Genomic DNA, 22,740 nt, shown 5'->3' with positions numbered 1-22,740 from the left:
ACGTGTGGGGTTTGTGCATTAGGTGGACTTTTAGGCCCACCTGGTGATAATAATTAAAGCAGACTGGCAAATGAAAGTGTGTAGGCCTAGAATTGAAGGGGGGTGGGGAGTGGGGCAGGATTCATGGAAAACTTGCCCATTGATCTCTGTTGCCAGATGAAGTGGAGTCATTACACTCATGGAAACAGCCTTCAGACGTCAGCACCCAGGTTTGCCTGTGGAGGTCTGATCACCACAGACCGGTCGGGGCGGGATCAGTTCTCCCGCGCAGGGGAGTGTATCTGCGTGCAAATCCCAGAGGTGCGGCGGGAAGGCCCGGGGCGGGGCGGGCCTCGGGTGGCTGAGTTCGCCTGCGTGCGTGGGAAGAGCGTGGCGCGCGAGCGCGTCTCCGCCCGGACCCGAGCCCGACACTGGCTGCAGCTGCGAGTGAGCGGCGCGCGCGGACTCTGCGGGGCTGGCGCGGCGATGGGACACCTGTGGCTCTTGGGAACCTGGGGCCTCTGGGGGCTGCTCTTGTGCGCCGCGGACCCCCGCACAGGTAACTCATCCCGGGCACGGTCCGTGCAGACGCAACCCCTGATCCCAGGGGTGGCGTGGGAGAGGCGGGACTGCCTGCCACCAGCCCTGCGCCAAGGCTGCGAGTGCAGCTGCATGGCGATCCTGCGGACCTGGTACCTGCAGGGCAGGCCTAACAGAGAGACAGAGACAGAAGAGAAGAGGGATTGCTCTGAAGTCTTAAGAGTTCCTGCGTGAATTATGGAACCTCACAGCCCCCACCCCCAAGTGACTCCATTGAAAAAGACACTGAAACTTGGCTGGAGGTGGGGATGGGGGACACAGTCTGAGTCCTCTCTCTTCTCACTCTTTTTGGGTCCCTTTCCCCCAAGGTATGGAGAGCAGTGGCCCCCCTCCCCCCCCTTAGGACAGGAATGGATCTCTGTGACTGGTGTCAGTCACTTTCAGGGGCAGCTGCCCTGTGCCTTCAAAGTAATACCCAGGAGAGAGTTGGAAGAGATGATAAGATAAGAAATTGGAGTTGTCCATGGAGATAACGGGAGGATGAACCTGAGATAGGTGAGGAGCAGCACGGTCTTGGAGATAGGGTTCAGAGTCCTTACTGGAGTTTCCTACTCTTGGCTGAGACCTAAAGTACAGACACATCTGAAGTCCATACTAAACTTTTTTGCATGCAGGAATGGACTATACGATTATAATTTCTTTAACCTTTTCTCATATATCCATTTTATTTTTTTTTTCAACGTTTTATTTATTTTTGGGACAGAGAGAGACAGAGCATGAACGGGGGAGGGGCAGAGAGAGGGAGACACAGAATCGGAAACAGGCTCCAGGCTCTGAGCCATCAGCCCAGAGCCTGACGCGGGGCTCGAACTCCCGGACCGAGAGATCGTGACCTGGCTGAAGTCGGACGCTTAACCGACTGCGCCACCCAGGCGCCCTTCATATATCCATTTTAAACAGTAATTTGTGTGGCCTTTCTTTTTGGTCTCCGCTTAAATTTTTCCACCTACTTTGAGAATTGTTACTGAATCTTATAAGTACCAGATTTGTATAGTTTAAGCAGAAAACGAACTCTTGTAGCCAATGTGTATCTTTGAGTTGTTTTAAAGCATACTTCCAGTTCTCCAAAGAAGCAGTCCACTCACCCTTGCGTATGCAGAGGCCCCTCCCTGTTTCTAGACCTCTTTATCTTTCCCAAACTTGGTCCAGGCCAGCTATTTACATTGGCCCTGCAAGATGCAGCCGGGGTCCCCCTTCTTTCAAGAAGCCAGTATGACCCAAGCAGTGTGGATGAAGTGCCCCTTCTTAGTTAGCCATGGCCCCTGTGCTGTCTTCTGTGTGCTGTCACTCTGTGCTGTCTATCCTAACTTTTGGAAAGTTGGGACTGTCAATACATTTGTATATCCCCAGGAACCTTACACCATTCATTGAATGAGTTAGGGACCATTAGAGTAAGAACTTACTATCATCAGGAGGCTGAAAAGATCCCAGAAATTATCTTCCCTAAAGTCTTACTCTGTCACAGAAAACAATTTCTTCTTAAGACATATCATTACCTTTTGTACCTGGACTATTCTTTCAATTGACCCAGCTTTGCACTTCTTCTGTGCTCTTATAACGAACAACCCGTTTCTCCACAGTATTATTTCTGCAGCATTGTCTGCTACTGTGTGGGCTGCTAACTGTAGTTATGGAACTGTAGTTAGTGAGCACTACATGAAATTAAGGGTTGGAATAAATCTTTTGTAATATGATAGGTAAGAGTGATGAGAATGATCATGTATTATTCCCACTCTTTGTGGCACCTAAGATAGTACTTTGCATATAGCCAATGGGTATTAATTAAGTTAATGACTTCGTTTCTGTCAAATCATTGGTTAGTAGTAGAGCCACAAATAGAATATGGGTGTATTTACTTTCAGTCCTGTATCTTCATGATGTTTTTCTGTTAACATTGTAATATGTGGTACCATTTGATGCTTGAAATGAGTACTTGATGCTTTTACTTCTGCACTGTAATATCTTTCAGGTGGCTCCAAAATTATTCCCAAAGTCACAGAAATAATACCTAAATATGGCAGCATAAATGGAGCGACAAGGCTGACTATCAAAGGAGAAGGTAAGGTTGCCTCTTTTTTTCTTTTTCTTTCTTTTTTTTTTTTTTTTTTTTGGCCAAGGTTGAAGCATTTTAAAGACTATATCACATTTAGAGATTTGTGGTTTAAAAAAAAATCCATAAGAGTTGTTTCTCCATTTGGCCAGAATATTAACTCTACCCCTTTGACAACTAACAAAATCCCCAACAATCTCTACCATCCTGATCATCTGAATTCATACTATAATCACTTGCTTAATTTAACTTCCAAGATCTGGATTATAATGACTGAATTGAAAGGAACATTTTTTTAAAATGTTTATTCATTTTTGAGAAAGTGAGCATGAGCAGGGGAAGGGCAGAGAGAGAGAGGGGAACAGAGGATCCAAAGCAGGCTCCACACTGACAGCAGAGAGCCCAATGTGGGGCTCCAACTCAGGAATGGTGAGATCGCTACCTGAGCAAAAGTTGGACGCGCAGCTGACTGAGCCACCCAGGTGCCCCCAAAAGGAAAATCTTGAATCCACCTTGACAGTTATTTGCTTTGTTCTTCATGGGTCTAATAACATTTAATTTATCTTTATCAAATATAACATTTGGAGGGCTTGGGAAGTAGAATGTTTAATAAGAGGCTGTGATGGATAACTAGAATGTTAATGAAGGCAGAAAGGCAATTAAAAGCAAAACTTTGGATGGCTTCTCCTGTCACCCAGTCCTTTTCATATACTTCATCAAAGTATGGGTTATGTATGACTTTCTCCTTGCCTGGTCATGGGTGGAAATATAGTGGGCAATCAGTGAACTTCTTTAATGAACAACTGTTCCTAAGATTAAATATATGGTTCTTTTAGTCCTAAGGCCTTTGCATTCTAAATAATAGTAATATTCTGTTCATGGATTTTTGAAGGATAGGAAAGAAAAGCATTTTTGAAAATACAAAAAACTATTATTTAGTCTTTAAAATAAAAAGACAAATGAGAACCTTTGGGAGTTAGAATGGACAGAGCAACACATTTAATTATTCTGTCATACATACTGAAATGTCTTTTGATACTTCTAAGTAACATTTCTGCAGAATTCGATCTCTCAATGACATATTTAAAATGGTTTATGCCTCTAAATTGTGAAGAATATATTTTGGACTAACATTTGATTGTTGTTGTTTAGAGCTAAACACCTAAAGCCAATGTATTTGCTGAAGACTAATTTAAAAGAGGCTTTATCCATAGTTTCCTTGTGTTGTAAATTGCTGTTAAGATGTGCTTGAAAGCTATTTGGTTCTTAACAGAGTTTTCAAAGCCATAAAGAAATGCCCAGACTAAAACAAAGCAAAACACAACAAAATAAAACAGAACAGAACACCACTCAACTATTTCTTTCTGCCTTGAGACCTAAACTTTTTCTGATCTAAAAACCATTCTTTGAGATTAAGTATGTAGACCCAGATGGCCCTTAGTTATAAATACAAAACAAAACATTCTATTCTTAAGGTGTTTTGGAAGAACATCTTTATGAATTTAGCTGTAACCTTTGCTCTTACATGGACTTTCTGAGTCACAGTGTATTGTGTGTCACTCGTGTCATGATGAATTTCTAGTTTTCCCATCTGTCTCAATTGCTGGATGCTCTTGCTAGAGATAGAGGATCATGGGATAGTGAAATCCTATTTGAGTTGCAGATACCTGCATCCCCACCTTGATTTGTCTTCCCTCTTCTTACTTTACCCACGTACTGCAGGTGACTAAAAATGTGTTAGCATATGTCTTTCTCAGAGGCTGAGTCTAAATACTGTTTTATATAGGTTTTCAGGGCCCATGATATATACAGAATGTGTATAGAGCAATGTAATGAATTTACAAAACACACCAGACTTCCAAAGCTAAGTGAATGTGCTACTTGAACAAACTTTTTTGAAGAACTACATACACATACTCCATCAGTGCTCTCTAACCCATATTTCATGTTTAGAATTGCATGCAGACCTAATTTATTAATCACACAAGAACACTTTCTAAATGGAATTGTCACTGCTAGATGATTACCTAAATGTTGGTCCCATATGACTATATAAATACTTTTTTTTTGTACAAGTCATGATGAGAAAATTAAATGTTATAGAAATGTTCAACTTAGAAAGTGAGTTCCTGAAATTCGACCATCTAGAAAGGTCTACCGTTAATATTTTGGTGTATCCACGTGACTTACGGCTATTTCCATATATCATATTCACCATTGCAGGCAGAAATTTGCTGCTGCATTACTTTGTTCTAGAGGCTAGGCTTCAGGAGCCAAAGATATAATTTTACAATTATATGGCCTAAGTAAAAGTGTTTTCAATATTTTTGAAATGTTTATTTATTTGTGAAAGAGAGAGAGAGTGAGACAGAGTGCTAGTGGGGGAGGGGCAGAGAGACAGGGAGACAGAATCCGAAGCAGGCTCCAGGCTCTGAGCTGTCAGCACAGAACCCAGCGTGGGGCTTGAACCCACGAACCACGAGATCATGACCTGAGCTGAAGTCTGGTGCTTAAAACCCCCTAAGTAAAAGTGTCTTGAGCAATGGCATGATCATGGAAATAATTGTGTCTCTGTCTAGGAGGCCTACTTTAATGAGGAGTGTTATCGTTTTGATTAGTTCTGGAGTGTTTCTAACTTTCTTGGCCTTGTTACTTTATATTCATACCTTGTATTTCTCAAATGTCTTTTTTTAATATTTCTCTTAAGTGAGTAAGATGGAAGGAGTAGTATTTTACTTTTGGCTTTTTTTTCTAGAGATTTCCCTATTACATATATTTTTGTCTAACCGAAGTATTGAATTATATAGTTTTTATAATGTTATGAAAACACAGGGACTTTTTGGTCCAGTCTGACTGGCTTTTGTTCCATCTCTGCCCCTTCCCACTGTGTGACTGGGGCCGGTTACTCCTCTAAGCCTCAGCTTCCTCATCAGTAACATGGGATATTAATTCCTACCTGTTGGGGCTGTTGTAAATATTGAAAAGGATGATGTATCTAAGGTACCCATAGATACTATCTGTTCCGTAAATTAGAGCTATTTTATTTTTATTATTTTTATTTTATTTTTGCATTTATGTTCTAGGTTTGGTTCCATTCTTTAGGAATCATCCTTCATCACACTGCACCTTTTCTTCTCATTGTTTTGAATGTTACAACTTTGGAGTAGGTTTATATGCTTTCAACTCTGCTTTGTTTTTAACTAGAGAAACCCAAACAACCTGCATTGTGCAAAACGACTACTGGCCTTAACAACACTGACATTTTCCATGATAGCAGCACAGGCTGCTATCAGGAGAACCAGGTTTGTGTGCCTGGCAAGTCTTATCTCCAGTTTTTCTGCAAAAGAAAAAAATACATCAACGTGCCAGGAATTTCCATCTGAAGCTTCAGCGTTTTCTGTTTCCAGGGTACACCCAACCTTTCCTGTAATCTTTGTGCTTTGGAGTACTTCCAGAGGTATCTTCTTCATACTCAATTATTTTTTAGAATTATACTTTTATATTGAAATTCTTTCTAGAGGGGATTCTTTTTAACTCTTTGGAGTTAGCTAAAACATTAGAAATATTTCTATAGTTGTTTTTTTAAGTAGAATTTATGAGGATATTTTCAAATCTTACAGATTTGGCCTATGCTTTCCCATAGATTTTACTCCTGGGAGATATGTCTATATATGTGACATAAATACTGTATAAAATTTGTGTATGACGTATATGACATTAAATATATATGTGACATTAAGTATATAGATGACATTAAAACAACTCCTAAGCAAAAAAACCAAACAAACAATATCTTCTTTTGTTGGTTTTATTTTTTACAATTGTATTTGCCTTAAGAATGCTTATGAACAGATCTGTGTTACCATATCAATTATGTGACATGTGCCTAATAGGAAAATAAATACATGCATCACATCCTGAACCACACCACTAGTAAAACTTTCCATGCTTTAGTTAGTTTCCAGCAGCCCTTCTGTGTATTTCAAACTCAACAGGAACTCCAAAGATAAGCATTGGCTGGCAAAAGGAAAGAACACGTTTTCAAGTAGCTAGCTTTCCTCTGTTTTCATGGATCTTTTCAAAATTCCATTTTAGCAGTAACTGCCATCCTAGAATCAAAGCTTCAGATTCAATGCAGATATCTTTTACTTGTTAAATTGATACTTATATTTGAACTTTAGCCTATGTTGGATAAGTTCTGTTTGTTTACAGTTTATGCTTAGAGGAAGAAAGCGGTATTTATTGAAATCCCTCCCCTTTGTTGAGTTCTGCTTATGTTTTCTATGTTTAAAGGACAGGAGAAGAGCTAAGAACATAGAGTCTGGAGGAAGTTATGTATGGTAATGGGTAATAGCTTTGTAAGGAATATTTTTTAATGTTATTTTTCTCCCAATATCATGTGTGCCAGGTTGACATCTATAATTAGATTCAAATCCTAACCACCCACTTATTAGTTTTGTGTTATTTATAAAAAGGAATATTAATACTGAACTTAAACTTCAGGATTTTTGTGACCAATAATAAGAGCAAATATCATCTGAGCTCTTAACATGTGAGCCAAGCACCAAGCTAAGCAATATATACAATCCTTGGTTAGTCTTCCTACAATCTAATAAGTATGTTATTATGTTCATTTTTCTGATGAGGAGACTTAAGAATGAGACAGTTTATGTCTAAAATTCTAATACCCAAAGTCATGCAACAAGGACATGTGGAGCTGGGATTTTACCCAGGATGTCAGGGTTCCTTTAAAAGCACTATCTCCTGGGGCAGCTGGGTGGCTCAGTAGGTTAAACCCCAACTCTTGATCTCAGCTCGGGTCATGATTTCACTGTTCGTGGGTTTGAGCCACGCATCGGGCTCTGTGCTGACATTGTGAAGCATGCTTGGAATTCTCTTTTCTCTGTCTGCCCTTATCCTGCTTGTTCTCTCTCTCTCTCTCTCTCTCTCTCTCCAAATAAATAAACTTAAAAAATAAATAAATAAAATAAAAATAAAAGCACTATCGTCTAACATGTAGCTTTACCAGAGCTGGGGCTTTGGGGCTTTGGCATTTGATGAACCTCTAGCACAGTGTAGTCCTACTTCCAGTCCTACCTTAGACAAGGCAATATTCATGTTTTCTCATGGACTTTTTAGAACACCAAAAATGTTCAATACTTTAAAAAGAAGTCACGCCACAGATATCTGTGAACCCCAATTCAGCCACTTCAACTATTAAAGGTTGTTAATTGTGAGCACTTGTGGTAGTAGTGATTGTTTTCTGAAACAAGCTGCAAAACTACTGACAATTTAAAGCAAGTACTTAATATTTATTTTTTCTAACATTAGTAATATATACACAGGATTTAGAGTTAAATCTACATCTTTGGGTTTAATATTTTTCATGGCTTGCAGATTTTAAGTTTATTATGGTACTGTGGGACAATATGCTATGTAGGGATTAGGTTCTGAAATTCAGATAACATAAATTTACATTAATGACATGTATGCAAAGGAAAAAAATTCATAATTAAAAAATATTAGTCATCAATTTGGCAATAGTGCTGTTTTAATGTTAAGCACTTGTGATATTTAGAAAAAAATAACATTTAAAAATGCACATACTTTTTAAAACTAAGAATTTAGGAATTTTAGATTTTGAAGTGGTCAACTACTGCTCATTTACTAACTCAACTTTATTCCAGAAAATATTGTAACATTAACAAATTCATATATTCACTCTGCATGTTAGAATACTAAGTATCTTTTAAACATTTTTATTAGAAGAATATTTAATTATAGGATTTAATCAATAGAACATTATCCAATTAATCTTAACCAAAGATATTATTTCTTGGGTTATTTTCAAAATTGAATGTTATTCCAACTATATAAAATACTTACCTGTGGCATAAAATTACTTAATGGATATTTAACTACTTCCAGATCTATTCTGGAATTTTCATATATTTATAGTAAGATTAAAATAATTTTCATCAATTAAAAAATAATTTTCTACTCTGTTTCACATCATCCATTTCTCTGGTTCTATTGAATCACACCCATTAGCATGCAAGCATACTGTTATTTCACCAACCTAAAAAAAAGCAAGAGCAAAATCATCAAGTTTCCTCTTGCCCTGCAACCCCCTTCTGGCTACCACCCACGTCTCTGCTTCTGTGTACAGTAGAACACCCCCGAAAGGTATAAGTTTCTCTTCACTGATTGTCCTCCAATATTCTCTTGACCCCATGCCAATTATTTATCCATTGATCACTGAAATAGCATCTTCACTGCTGCCCCTCATCTATATTCTGAGAATAGAAGCTAGTGAATCTTAGAAGCTAGTGAATCTTAGAAAATGTAAGTCACATCATGCCCCTCCTCTGCTATGAAGCCTCTAGTGCTTTCTCACTCAAAAATAATCTAAATGCCTCAACTTCTGGTCCCATGTCCTACCACTCTTCTCACACATACTTCTCCAACCGTGCTTGCTAATTCTTGAGTCCAGAAACATGTTCCCAGTATAGAACCCTGAACATCATGTTCCCTCTATCTAAAATGCACGCGCCATAGATAGTCTCCTGGCTTACTCCTTCCAAAAAGCTTTCTTGACCATTTATGTCACATACCTCCTATATCCCAGAAACAGGGTTTGAAATCAGAAACAAGAAGGTCTTGGAAACAGGCACGTGAAGGGGCTCATGGTATGAGCACAAAGTATGCAGATCTGTATGTCTCAAGTTAATTCCTGCAAGAGAGGATCCCCCACAGAGGAAACAGAGCAACCACGTTGATGGAGTGACTCATTCAGGAACTTCTCTCTTTGTCCACCTCAGTGCTTGTGCAATGGGCCCATGAACAGAGGGGCCATGAGGTGAAGGCCATGGGCCAATACCACGGACTCCCTTTTCCCGAGGCTAAGCTGCTCACTGCAGTTGCTGAATACCTGACCTGCCAGTAGCAGAGACCAATACTAAGCCCTCAATAGGGTCCATCCCTCAAGAAGTCCACCACCTATTTAGTCACAAGTTGATCGCATTACTCCCCTTCTCTCATGGAAAGAACAAAGATCATTATTGCAGGAACAGACCCTTCGGATATAGATTTTGCCTTCTCTATCCACAGTGCCTCTGCCAGTTCCATCTTAGAGCTTCCAGAGTCTGAGTTATTGCCATGAAATTCCACAGAATAGTGCCTCATAACAAAGAAAACATTTTATAGTGAAAAAGTTGTAATTATTGGCACATGACCACAAAACCTGTGTTACCCTGAAAGATGTGGCCTAGTAGAATGATGGAATGGTCTATAACAGATAAGTCAGCTATAAAAGGGGTCTATAAAAGATCCCAGCTAGGAAACAACGTTCTGTGGGATGAGATGCTAGCCTCCATCATATGCCATATGCATGGAGCCATGGCAGATACATGCTGCTGTTTCCCAAGAGACAGAACACTTGGAGCTGGAAAAAAATGGTTACTCTCTGTCAGTATTGCTTTCAGTGATCTGGAAACTGAATCTGTGCTTTCTGTCCCTACAGTTTTAGATTCTGCTGGATTATAGAATGCTCTTTCTTTCTTTCTTTCTTTCTTTCTTTCTTTCTTTCTTTCTTTCTTTCTTTTTTTCTTTTCTTAAGAGAGAGAGAGTGTGTGCACATGAGCTGGTGGGGTAGGGACAGGGAGAGAGGGAAACAGAAGATTTGAAGTGAGCTCCATGCTGAAAACAGAGAGCCCAATGAGGCGCTCAAATTTACGAACTGTGAGATCATAAGTTAAGCCAAAGTTGGACACTTAACTGACTGAGCCATCCAGGTACCCCTAGAGAATGCTTTTGCCAGAGATCCCTGTATGGCTTCCACTGAACTGAAACTACCACTACTACTTGATCTGTTTGAATTCATCAAACATAATTAGCAGACTACTAGAGATAATCAGTACTGATGATCATGGAGAGGTAGGGTTGCTTTCCCTAATGGAGATAGGGAGGAAGATGTCTGGAATTCAGGGTATTAATGGAGTATCTCTTGGCTTCTGTGTCCAGTGATAACTGAATAGGCGATTGTGGTAACCATAGCCTAACAAGGGCAAGGCAATTAAGGGCTCAGACCCTCAGTATGAAGGATAGTGTCACTCCATTAGTTGAAGTACTGGTTAAGGGTAAGGAAATCTATGTGTGGTAAAAAAAATAAAATGAGTATGGTGAGTATTCATTATAGCCTCAGGAACCATTGTGTTAGTGTGGCCTGTATCTTGCCCCACTAACCTTCTGGTATTAAATCTTTAGCAGAGCTCTTGGCTTGAAAATGGATTGTACTTAAAGTGTGGGGCATAAGCATGTCTATATGTTGTGAAGAGTTGACGGTAAGAGGTGTCTTTTACACTCAGCTTCACATCCTCTTGTTCTCACCTCTAATGCTAGCCACAGCCATGGCAAATAGTCCCTCATATACTTTGACAAAGTCTATGCTTGAAGCTCTTGCCTTCTGTGCCCATAGCATGTCTTTGTCTATTGTCCCAGGGCTTCACTGATGCAATGACTTGGGACATTGGAATCCATATGGCATGTGGACATATGTGCAGCCCGAAAGTGCAGGAAAAACCCTTTTCCCCTAGGGAGAACTCTCAACTAATGCGGACAGGATTTGATGAAGTGATGTTTCTTGCCATTGATTCTTTGATTCTGAAAGGTAGTCTGTAGTTTCCTTGGAAGTTTCCAGCAAGATTGAACCCCAGCTGTGCTTTTGGCTCAGGTTTTCTTTCTTCAGGTTTTATTCTTTTGTCCCAAAGGGGTCATCACTTGAATAAACCATTTGCTTGCAAGTTCTCACCTCAGATTTTGCTTTTTAGGAACTCAAAGTTAAGATTCCATCCCTTATAAAATAGTGTTCACCTCATCTACTCTTCCTACCCCATCAGGCCTGCTTGGTTTCATAGCAGTTATCCCCAGCAGATATAGCAATTGGTGCACGTCTGTTTTCTCCAGCCTTGCACACCCTACCACTGGAATCTAAGCTATTTAATTCCATGCCTAACAAATAATACGTTCTCAAGCATTACTTTTGTGGAGAAATGAATTGAAAGCAATTTTTTATGCTTCCAAGGAGGATTATAATCATTGGGAGAAATACAAAATAGGTTAACTGCTTACTTTAGTACTATTCCTTATTATTTATTGATGATTCAGTACTGAGTGACAATTGTTAGATCTTTGAAAACAGAATTCCATTAATAATAATTCAGTGTTTTTACCTTTCCAGGTTTTGCTCAAGCAAACCAGTTTAACTATGGAGTTGATAATGCTGAGTTGGGAAACAGTGTGCAATTAGTTTCCTCTTTCCAATCATTTTCTTGTGATGTAGAAAAGGATTCAAGTCATTCAACTCAAATTACATGCTATACTAGGTATGTTTTATACTACCTTTAATAAGAATATCTTTCTCATATACATATTAGTTTTATATAGTTTTTTATATAATCTGGATATTAATAATATTTTCTGATGATCAGCTGTCTTTATTTCATGTAGTTTAGACTATTTTATAACTTTATTGTATTGAGTTGTAATGCTCTTTCCACATATTGGCACAATAAAATATATTCTAAATCTTCTCCCAGGTTATTATAGCTATTATCTTATCATTGTTGATCCCTTTTAGAAGATAAATGGCTACTATTAAATCATAATGATGCTCCTCAAAATATCAAAATTATGCTTTCCTGTCTGATTTGATTAATTTTGTTCAAAGTCTTGACATAATCATTAAGATTAAAAATGATCATTTTGTAGAGTGACATTTCAAGTTCTTTACTATCAGCCCAAAATGATGTTTGTTATTAGCAACTTAGAGGAAAAAATTAATCATTATAAATGGCAACTTTTACTAATAAGACAGGTAGCATGTATTCTAGAGGATTTCATCTACATTGAGCTTGTTGGCTATTTTTCAGCAGCAAAAACTTTCTTAGAAATTTGATCAAACTTTTTAAAAAGTAAATCATAGCATAACTGTACCAAGGTGACAATGACAGAGTTTCAAGTTATTATTCTTACATTTGTTAATACATTTGTTTTCCTCCTCAGTAAGCACCAGTGCACTTAGAATAAGCATTTGCCTGAGGTCCATGATGCTAGAATCTGCAGTACAGAGTTCAGGATGGACCTCTCTCCATAATATAGAATGGAATTCTAGGGGCGCCTGGGTGGCGCAGTCGGTTAAGCGTCCGACTTCAGCCAGGTCACGATCTCGCGGTCCGTGAGTTCGAGCCCCGCGTCGGGCTCTGGGCTGATGGCTCAGAGCCTGGAGCCTGTTTCCGATTCTGTGTCTCCCTCTCTCTCTGCCCCTCCCCCGTTCATGCTCTGTCTCTCTCTGTCCCAAAAATAAATAAATGTTAAAAAAAAAAATTTAAAAAAAAAGAATGGAATTCTAATAATATAGAATGGAATTTAGCTGTATGTCAATTAGAATTTTTGACACTTTGTTTTCAAAAATGACTTGTAGTCTGGGGCAGTATTTTTTATTGATGGCATACATGAAATAAAAGGGTCATTGCATTCCTTATATGTTCTTCATTTGCTTTGCAGAGCAATGCCAGAAGGTTCCTACACCGTGAGAGTCAGTGTGGATGGGGTTCCTGTTACAGAAAGTAATACCTGCAGAGGTCGCCTTGACAGCTGGGCATGCACCTTCAATGTACATGGGATCTCCTCTTTAGTTTAACGGATAATCGATCTCGTGCTTGCTTTCTTGCAGAACTGGGCTTTTATTTTTTAATTTTACAGATTGTTATCTTTTCCACATTTAAAAAATATACTAGCAGGTAGCTAAGGATAACTTCACTCAGTTTTATTTATCTTCTATGGTAGTGGAATCTCTTTTATCATTTATTTGTTTCCCTCTTTAATTTTACTATTGAATTAAACTTTTAAACTTTAAATTGTTTCCTCACTCATACTCTTTTTTCTTTTTCTCCATTTCTACTCTTAGTTTGATTTTCCTTTTCTTATTGTCATTGGATTCACCTTCATTTTAAATAGCCTATTTTTCCTTTCTTTATAGTTTCTAATGTAAAGAGATGAAATATAACTGCACGTACCATAGAAGTCATGCAAAATGTAATTACCCTATATAGAGTTATTTACAATAATACATTTCTTCTAAGGATAATCCATATATTTTTAAAAATTATGTGTGTCTATCAAAAGTATTAGAGTTTCCATCACCCTTGTGGGCTCCCTGGACTTCTGCTCTCTCCCAATTCCAATCATGTTTGTCACAATTCTTAAGAATTATACCTGCATTGCTCTAGAAAGTTATCATTAGCTTAGTTACTAAAGCTTACTTTGATGGACTTTTGCCAGGTTTTGCTTCTGTTTATGAAATATGCTTTGTTATTTTTTCTCCATTGGCTTAAATAAAAGGAGGTTTTCTGTAATTTTATTTCACCAAATTCCTAAAAGTTGTTACCAGAGAACCTTATTACTAGGGCTTGACTAACACTGATAACGAAGGATGATTGAATGTGAAAATTCCAAGCTAAAAACATTTTGAAATGAAAGAAGATTTTTAGTGGCTAAGGAAAAGATCTTGAATAATCAGAATAATATTCTAAACTTTATTTTCTTATATGTAAAAAGATATATTTTGTCAGTCATATTATGGATATTGTTTAAATGTAAATAATGTAGGGAGCAGAGATTATTAGCTTATTGACAGTATTATTTTACAGGCAAAAAGTTTCAGAACCCCAACAATAAAGAGCATCACACCTTTATCTGGAACTCCAGGTCTGTTATAAGACAGCTGAAATATTTTTTTTTGGTTTGTGGTCTTTAATTTTTAGTATATAAAATTATTATATCTGATAATTTATAAGTAATATTTCTTTTTTATTAAAGTATTTATTTATTTTGAGAGAGAGAGAGAGTGCACATGTGTGAGTGCGGGAGGGGCCGAGAGAAAGGAAAAGGGAGAATCCTAAGCAGACTTCTCACTGTCAGTGCAGAGCCCAGCGCGTGGCTCAGACTCACAAACCGTGAGATCACGACTTGAGCTAAAACCAAGTTGAACGCCAAACCGACTAAGCTTTCCAGGTGCCCTAAATAACACATTTCTGATTGTACAGTAGCTCTCAATATTGTCTCAAAAATGATTTTCAGTGGGTGCATATGAATCTGCTATAAAGTATTTAACTATACCCCTATCGGACATTTAGCTGGCTTCCACTTCATTATAGTTATAATTATACCAGTGTATAATCCCAACAGGAATATGTGAAAATACCCTTTTCTATACTCTTTACAATTTTAAGTACTAATTTTTTTCAAGTATTTATATGAAAAATATAGTAGCTTATTTCTAAATTTTCCAGTTCTTGATTTATGCAGTTAAATTTACTCATTTATGGGGCGCCTGGATGGCTCAGTCAGTTGGACGTCCAACTTCGGCTCAGGTCATGATCTCACAATTTGTGAGTTCAAGCCCTACGTCAGGCTCTGTGCTGACAGCTCGGAGCCTGGAGCCTGCTTCGGATTCTGTGTCTCCTCTCTCTGCCCCTCCCCAACTGTGCTCTGTCTCTCTATGTCTCTCAAAAAATAAATAAATGTAAAACAAAAATTAAAAAAAAATTACTCATTTATGTATATTTATTGACCATTTGTATTTCTTCTTTTATAAATTACTTGTTCATCACATTGGTTTAATGCTAGTCAATTTTTCCGTATTAAGTTACAAAAATTCTTTATATTTTAAAGATATATATATCTTTATGTGGAAAGTATTTTTTTTAATTTACCATTTACTTTTAAATTTCATTAATGGTTTTTCTTGTCATTAAGACATTTTTTATTTTCTAAATTAAATCTATAGCTCTTAACCATTGTCATTTCTTCATTCATTTTATGCTGTAGAAGGCTGTACCACCCCAAATTATATAGATATTTTATAAATTTATACTTATTTTTCAAGAGTTTTTATGGTTTTAGTTTTATATTTAATTTTTATTTCTCTTAGGATTTATTTATTTTTTTTGGTAGAGATCTTATTTATTTTTTCAAATATGTCATTCATGACCCAGGCCGTATTTATTGAATAATTCATTCTGTTTTTCATGAAAAACTTCTTTAATAAATACTTTAATAAATACTATCTATAAATACTTACAGATAGTGCTTTAATACCATAAATACTCATGTTTTATTGTATTTGCTAGAACTTTCAGAACAATGGTAAACAATAGTGATGAACATGGGATATAAGTATTTGGATGCCTGTTTTATTGGGAATACCTCTGATGTTGGGTATTAAGTGTATGGGTGTATGGGTAGATAATCTTACACAGATTTTTTTGTTTGTTTGTTTTAGGCACACTAATAACTATCCAAGGCAGAATCTTCACTGATGTTTATGGAAGTAATACTGCATTAAGCTCAAATGGGAAAAATGTTAGGATTTTGAGGTAAATTTTTGATGTGGAAACATATGCTTATCATGGTATCTCATGATGTGATATTCCAAAATTAATGGGTGCAATGATATTAAAAATCACTACAATGTGATGGGATTAAGCAGTGTATTTTCAGCCATATTATAGGAAGAAAAGTAGATTATTAGATGATTCATCCATCAACATGGAAGCAAAGGGCCAATATGCCATTCTTTTTTGGTTTGATGTAATTCTTTTTTTTTCTTTGATGGATATTATTAATGGAAGGAACATGGAGGCAAGTTCAATAGTAATTGAGTTAGTCATAGAACTTTATTACTGGATAACTTGTTACCTAATCTAACTGCCTCAATTTGTATATATATGTAGCTGTGTAGCTTGGAGGTTTATAGCTTAGTCAAGATCAGTGGGATGGGGGAAGATGGGGGGAACCGAAGCCTCCTAACATGCAGTTTGGCCCTTTTTCTTCTACCCCATGGTGCATGGGAGAGTGCTGAAACTGAAAATAGTTAATAACTTATAGTGATAGTGTAGGATTTGAACACTGGTTCCTCTGTTTACCGGCTATAGACCAGATGGTAATATTGGCTACTTACCTAATATCAAGAAATAATTGTCCACATTTTGGACCAGAAACTAGCATTGTCACTAGCATTATCTTTCTGTAGCATAGGTGTGCTATACCTATTTCATTCCTGCCTTGGAAGACATAAAGCCCTCTTCATTTGCTATAGAAGGAAGTACAGAATCAGTACTATGGCTTTGAAGAGGCTCCATGCTTATCGAATACATGTATAAAATGGATAAATAAATTAGATAGCAATTCATACAGCAATTAGAGGTTTTTTTAAATACTGAAAAGGTGATATATATGTATACACACATATGAGTATATAACTGTGTAAAGCAAGTAATTTGAAAGGTTTTACTAAATGAAACAAAGGTAATTTAGGTGGCAATCTGTGAGGTAGAACTCAAATCACATTTGTATGCATGTGTAATACTCTGGAAATGTTTATATTGTTTCCTTACATATAATAAAATAAGTACTAAATAGAGAAAAAAATACTTAACATTTTGTATAGATAGTTTAGCATAAAGATTTTGTTTGCTTCCATATAGTTGAATGCCGTGAATGGCATATATTCTAATTCTTAGATGATATTTTCTAAGTCATCCTTTCCTATCATAATGCCAGGAAATAGAAAGCTTAACCTTCAAGAAGATTCCTTTTTTCGCAATTGTAGCTGAAATTTCTTGTGTTTAGTACAGGGGAATGGATAGAAATTATTTCATGAAATCACAGGACTGCAGTCAGCAGCGACCTAGAGATCAGGCTACCTAGCCCTTATATCCTGGAGACCCTGAGATACTATATAAATGTAGAAAAACTTTTCACACACCTATTGATGTGAGAGGTGAAGAAGGTCTTAGAACTGCATTTATCTCATTTCTACCATCTTAATTGTGACACCAAGTACCCCCAAAGCTGTTTACTGGGCTTGATTCCCTTAGCAGGGAGCAGTGGCCATGTTCTGAGCACGAAGTCAAGACACCAAGGTGTTTAAGCTGCTTCTGCTTCTCACAGGTCTTGTCAATTCAGCCTAATCTCCAAACTCAGACGAGGTACAAATTATAGAGGACACACAAATAACTAACGGACTTGGTACCCACTAAGGAGATTTTGGTATAAAAGATAAGATGGAAAAAATTTTATATATTTAAGGCCAAATAGGGTAGTAATCCCACTGATAGGCAAATCCAGATCACTGTGGGAATCACTGGGCATGGTTAAGAGCACCTGCTGGAGTCCAACTGCCTGGGTTTGAATCCCGAATCTATTCCTTATGGCTGTAGGCTTAAGCAAGCTACTTAACCTTCCTGCCTCAGTTTTTTCATCTATAAAATGGAAGAGTAATAGTTACTAACCCATAAGATGGTTGTAAGGATTAAACATAGTAAATGCCTGTAGGTGTTCGCTGCTAAATTTATTATTTAGATGCAATAAAGTGGGAAGTTAGAAGGAGAATATGAATCCATAAATCTCATACTGGGTACAGTAATTCAGTGTACTTGCATTACAAACCTAATGTAATGATAAAAGATTAGTGTGTAAGAGTATATTAAAAAGTGTAAAGTTCTCTGCAAACTCAAGTCCTAACTTTAAGAGTTCATGTTTGTATCTGCACTTACTTTGAATCTGGGATTTGTTGGCACGGAAGCTGGGTGGTTTGTTCTGAGTGCAGCAAAGAATACAGTACCAGTCATACCTGCAGGCTTCCAATAGCATCAGGGTCTGTCACCCTTAAAGCAGTAGGTTGACCTGGTCATCTAGGGAAATGCACAGGCAGATGTTTCCCTCAAGCCTAACCCTGCCTCTTCTCAGCTTTTTATTTCTATTCCAGTGGCATTGAGGATGTTAGTTCTTCTTTTCATCCTGATTTCTCTGTGGGGTTTCTGCTGTGGACCTTGTGTAATTCCTACCTGTAGGAATCAAAGGAACATACTTTGTATTACAAAACACAAAATTCTGTTTTGTATTTGACTTAATTGAACTTCCGATGGAAGAGTTCCCATTATCTGTTTCCACATTTTCTGTTCCTGTGGTATTATAACTTTCTAACACACCAAATGTATTATGATTATCATGTTTGTTATCAGGTCTTTCTCAGTTAGAATGTCAGTCCTACAAGGGCAAGATTTTTGTTTTATTCCCTGATGTGTGCTAGTATCTACAGCAGAGACTGCAACATAATAGATGTACAGTAGGTGTTTGTTGAATGAATGAGTGATGGATAATAATAAGTGATTGTGAGAAAAATATAAGGTGTCAGCGAGCTTCGTCAGAGGAGAGCATTTTGAAATGACTTACTAAACATAACTTGATCTTTTCCAATAAAATATTTATACAGAGTTTATATTGGAGGAATGCCCTGTGAGCTTCTCATACCACAATCTGATAATTTGTAAGTAATTCAAATAATTTTATTTAGAATATGAATAGTAGGTATAAACATACCAGTGTAAATAGTAATATCTAGCAATACTGTATAGTTGAATACTCTAAAATACAGTTAAAATTATAATATTTTGTATGGTAAATCAGCAGTCATTTATATAGTTAGATGTAACCTGATATCCCTCTATTGTCTCCAGTACAGTATGATATGAACTATTATTTAGATTATTATGTTTTAGGATATTTTGAGAAATATCTTTGTCAACTGACTGTTTCATTTGGTAGTATTTAAAAATATTTAAAAGGAATATCAATGGGGATAGCCAAGTTAACTACAAAATAATTATAAACTGAAGCTTTATTCAAGTATCTTCAACCAAGGCTGGGAAATATTTTCATTTTACAGAAATTTTTGTTGTAGCAACAGTTTTTGTCCTGATAGATATTCTAAAGTCCATAAGATGTTTTCAAGGAAACACAGTTACTTTATTTTATTTTACTTTATTTTATTTTATTATTTATTTGACAATAAATGGATCTTTATTATATAGATACTTAAGGGAAATACAGTATTTAAGAACTCTATTGTCAATCTAAACTTTGTAATTAACATATATATTTTATTAGGTATGGTCTAAAACTAGATCATCCAAATGGAGACATGGGTTCTATGATTTGTAAGACGACTGGAACGTATATTGGTAAATGTTGACCATCATTCTTCATAATTCTCAGAAATGCCTGACTGACTCTGTTCCCTTGTTTCACATTCTCTTAGACCTCCCCTGCCCCTTCATCCCTTTCTTTTCAACATTTCCTCTTTACCTTGGCTTCTTTTCAGTTTCATGTAAGCATGTATAAATTACCTTTTTCCTAAGGTTTACATTGAGGGTAAACTTCTTCAGATTTCTTTTTTTTTTTTTATTCTTCTGTCATCCAGAAAATTCCATTACTAATTTAGCTGTTTTCCCTTTAGCCTTAATTTTTATGTTGTTTTTTTCCCCCTTGGTCTATGTACTCCAGGCACATAAATCTTTCAGTTCTTTTTTTCCAGTTTTATATCGACATAGATCACTATGTAAGTTTAAGGCATACAGCTTGATGGCTTGATACTCACATATTGTGAAATGATTGCCACAGTAGGTTCAGCTAGCATCCATTATAATCTTTAGTTCTAGAATGAGCTTCACTTCATTCTGTCTCAGAGCCTTAACAAGCCTCCTCCCATCTTGAGAATTTCCGATAAAATGTCATGTCTTCAAAACAGCCTTCACTGATGCCCTGCCTTCCACTCTCAAAGTTCACTCTCCCTCTCTTTGATAGCTTTATCACAATTTTTAGCTCTCCGTTTGTGTCATTGCGCTTGGCTGTTTCCTCTACTGCACAATATGCTCAGTTTGGAGAACCGAGAGCTCACCCTGCGTCTCTCATCTCCCTAGCAGAGTGTCTCCCCCAAATAAATAGCTGTTGAATGAATCAAGGAAATTTGAGGGGTATATGGTTATGCATATGTTCTTTTATCATCCTTCATTCATTATTATATTTTGTCAGGTTTTTCTAGTTATATTTTTAAAAAATTTAAGTTTATTTATTTTTAAGAGAGAATGTGTGAGTGGGGCACAGGCAGAGAGAGAGGGGGACAGAAGATCTGACGCAGGCTCTGTGCTGACAGCAGAGAGCCTGATGTGGGGCTCAAACTCACGAACCATGAGATCATGACCTGAACTGAGGACAGACACTTAACCGACTGAGCCTCTCAGGCACCCCTCTAGTTACAATTTTGAGACATCTTAGTGTGTATATTTTAAAATACTTCTTTCAGATAATGTCTTTGAGGATTAATAAATGGTTGTGTAATTACAGTTTTAATTTTAAATGTCTACTTTGGTTTTAAATCAGCTTTATAATGTATAGTTATTGTTCTCCTGTGATTGGGAATTTAATTGATTGTGTATTTTAATTAATTCCAGGTCATCACAATGTCAGCTTCATCTTGGATAGTGATTATGGAAGGTAGGTCATTTTGTAAATAATAATTTTCATAATTGAGTCAACTGGGTAAATAAAATAAAAGTACATATTTACTTTGTGCTATAGATCCAGAGATTAAAGAACGGCTAATCACTTTCTTCTCCCAAATTAATATTTAAGGGGTCCGTAACTCCCTTTCTCCAGTTTGTATCTCAGACACAGCCTTTCAACTGTTGGGAAATCTGGCATTACCTAAAACAACAAAATAAATCTTTGATTGTGATATTGAAAAGGGTTCTTTTTATGTCTTACGGCTTTTCTGACTTCATTGTAATTCTTTTGATAACTGAATAGTTCAGTTTTGATATGAACTAATGTAAGAGTAAATAAAATCCCACAGTTAATATTACCACATAAAGGTATTCATTTAAAGCATCAAGACATACAGAGTGGTGAAAGATGGCAGTTACAGCTCTCAATTGTCCATCTTAGCACCAATGTTAATCACTTACAATCATGATTTTTTTTTTCAACGTTTATTTATTTTTGGGACAGAGAGAGACATAGCATGAACGGGGGAAGGGCAGAGAGAGAGGGAGACACAGAATCGGAAACAGGCTCCAGGCTCTGAGCCATCAGCCCAGAGCCCGACACGGGGCTCGAACTCCCGGACCGCGAGATCGTGACCTGGCTGAAGTCGGACGCTTAACCGACTGCGCCACCCAGGCACCCCATAATCATGATTTTTAATAAAGCTAGAAATCATCTTGGAATCAATCAAGATTTTATTTACTCTTAACATTAGTTCACACCAAAACTGAACTATTCGGTTATCAAAAGAATTACAATTAAGTCAGAAAAGCCGTAAGACCTAAAAGAACCCTTTTCAGTATCACAGTCAAAGATTTACTTGTTTTAGGTAATGCTAGATTTCCCAACAGCTGAAAGGCTGTGTCTGAGGCACAAATTGGAGAAAGGGAGTTATATGTAGATATCCTACATCCTAATTTCACTAAGAAAGACTACCATATGTTTATAGAAATATCAGAATATGCAAATCTCAACACATGCTGCAAACCTCATATTACAGATAATAAAGAACATTTAGTCGCAGGCATGGTACTAAGCACTTTACATATATTGTCTAGTTGAATTCTCCCAAAGAACCCATGAAATTGAGTGTTATCATCTCCCCTGTGTTGCACACTGGGAACAATGAGACTCAGGAGTGTTGAGTAATTTGCCCACGGATATTCAACTAGTTGGAAGGAGTGCTGGAATGTGAACCCACACAGCCTAACTCCAGGCTCTGAGCATTCTGTTCCAGTGCTCTGCAAAGAGTGGTGGAGGGTTACAGCCATAGAACCACATTGGATCACTACGTAACATCCTGATCCAGAATTCTTTGACCATGGCAGGATTACCTCACCTCTCTGTGCATTTGCAAATGTGTGGGGGCATTTGTTGGCTGTCACACTAACTGGGGCATGCTAATGGCCTTTTATGGGCAGGACCAAGATGTGCCAAACCTAAATGAATTATTCTGCCCAATGTATCATAGTGTCTTCCAATGAGAAAATGAGCCAGTTAACAGAAATCCAAATAAATCATACTATCAAGCCATTCAATACTAACATAGCTGTAGTAGATCAATAATAGGATAAGTCTTTTGATTTCTTTTTTGTTTCTGAAGAGAGATGAATGATTAGAAAAGATTGAGAAAAGATGAAAAAGATTGAGAAGAATGGCAATATTAC

The 22,740-nt window shown here is 37.2% G+C and overlaps 1 protein-coding gene across 3 annotated transcripts in view; it reads left to right on the top strand.

The window, feature by feature from the left end:
- Positions 1 to 270: 270 nt before the first annotated feature.
- PKHD1L1 (PKHD1 like 1) overlaps positions 271 to 22,740 on the top strand; it is a 159,140-nt gene continuing 136,670 nt past the window's right edge. For 2 of the 3 annotated variants that reach the window (XM_025922529.2, XM_086695602.1), the window contains exons 1-9: positions 345 to 538; positions 2,549 to 2,638; positions 11,868 to 12,012; positions 13,193 to 13,301; positions 14,338 to 14,395; positions 15,972 to 16,065; positions 18,966 to 19,019; positions 19,640 to 19,713; positions 20,983 to 21,025. In XM_025922529.2, the coding sequence (XP_025778314.2) occupies positions 466 to 538; positions 2,549 to 2,638; positions 11,868 to 12,012; positions 13,193 to 13,301; positions 14,338 to 14,395; positions 15,972 to 16,065; positions 18,966 to 19,019; positions 19,640 to 19,713; positions 20,983 to 21,025 (740 nt within the window). In that variant the 5' untranslated portion in view covers positions 345 to 465. Of the gene's footprint in view, positions 539 to 2,548; positions 2,639 to 11,867; positions 12,013 to 13,192; positions 13,302 to 14,337; positions 14,396 to 15,971; positions 16,066 to 18,965; positions 19,020 to 19,639; positions 19,714 to 20,982; positions 21,026 to 22,740 lie in introns of all 3 variants that reach the window. The other variant, XM_086695604.1, reaches the window with a different exon arrangement.

The sequence above is a fragment of the Puma concolor genome, chromosome F2 (assembly GCF_028749965.1).
Source record: "Puma concolor isolate L17-30 chromosome F2, mPumCon1.1.hap2, whole genome shotgun sequence".
Taxonomy (NCBI): Eukaryota; Metazoa; Chordata; class Mammalia; order Carnivora; family Felidae; genus Puma; species Puma concolor.
This window is presented reverse-complemented; position numbering and strand designations above follow the sequence as displayed.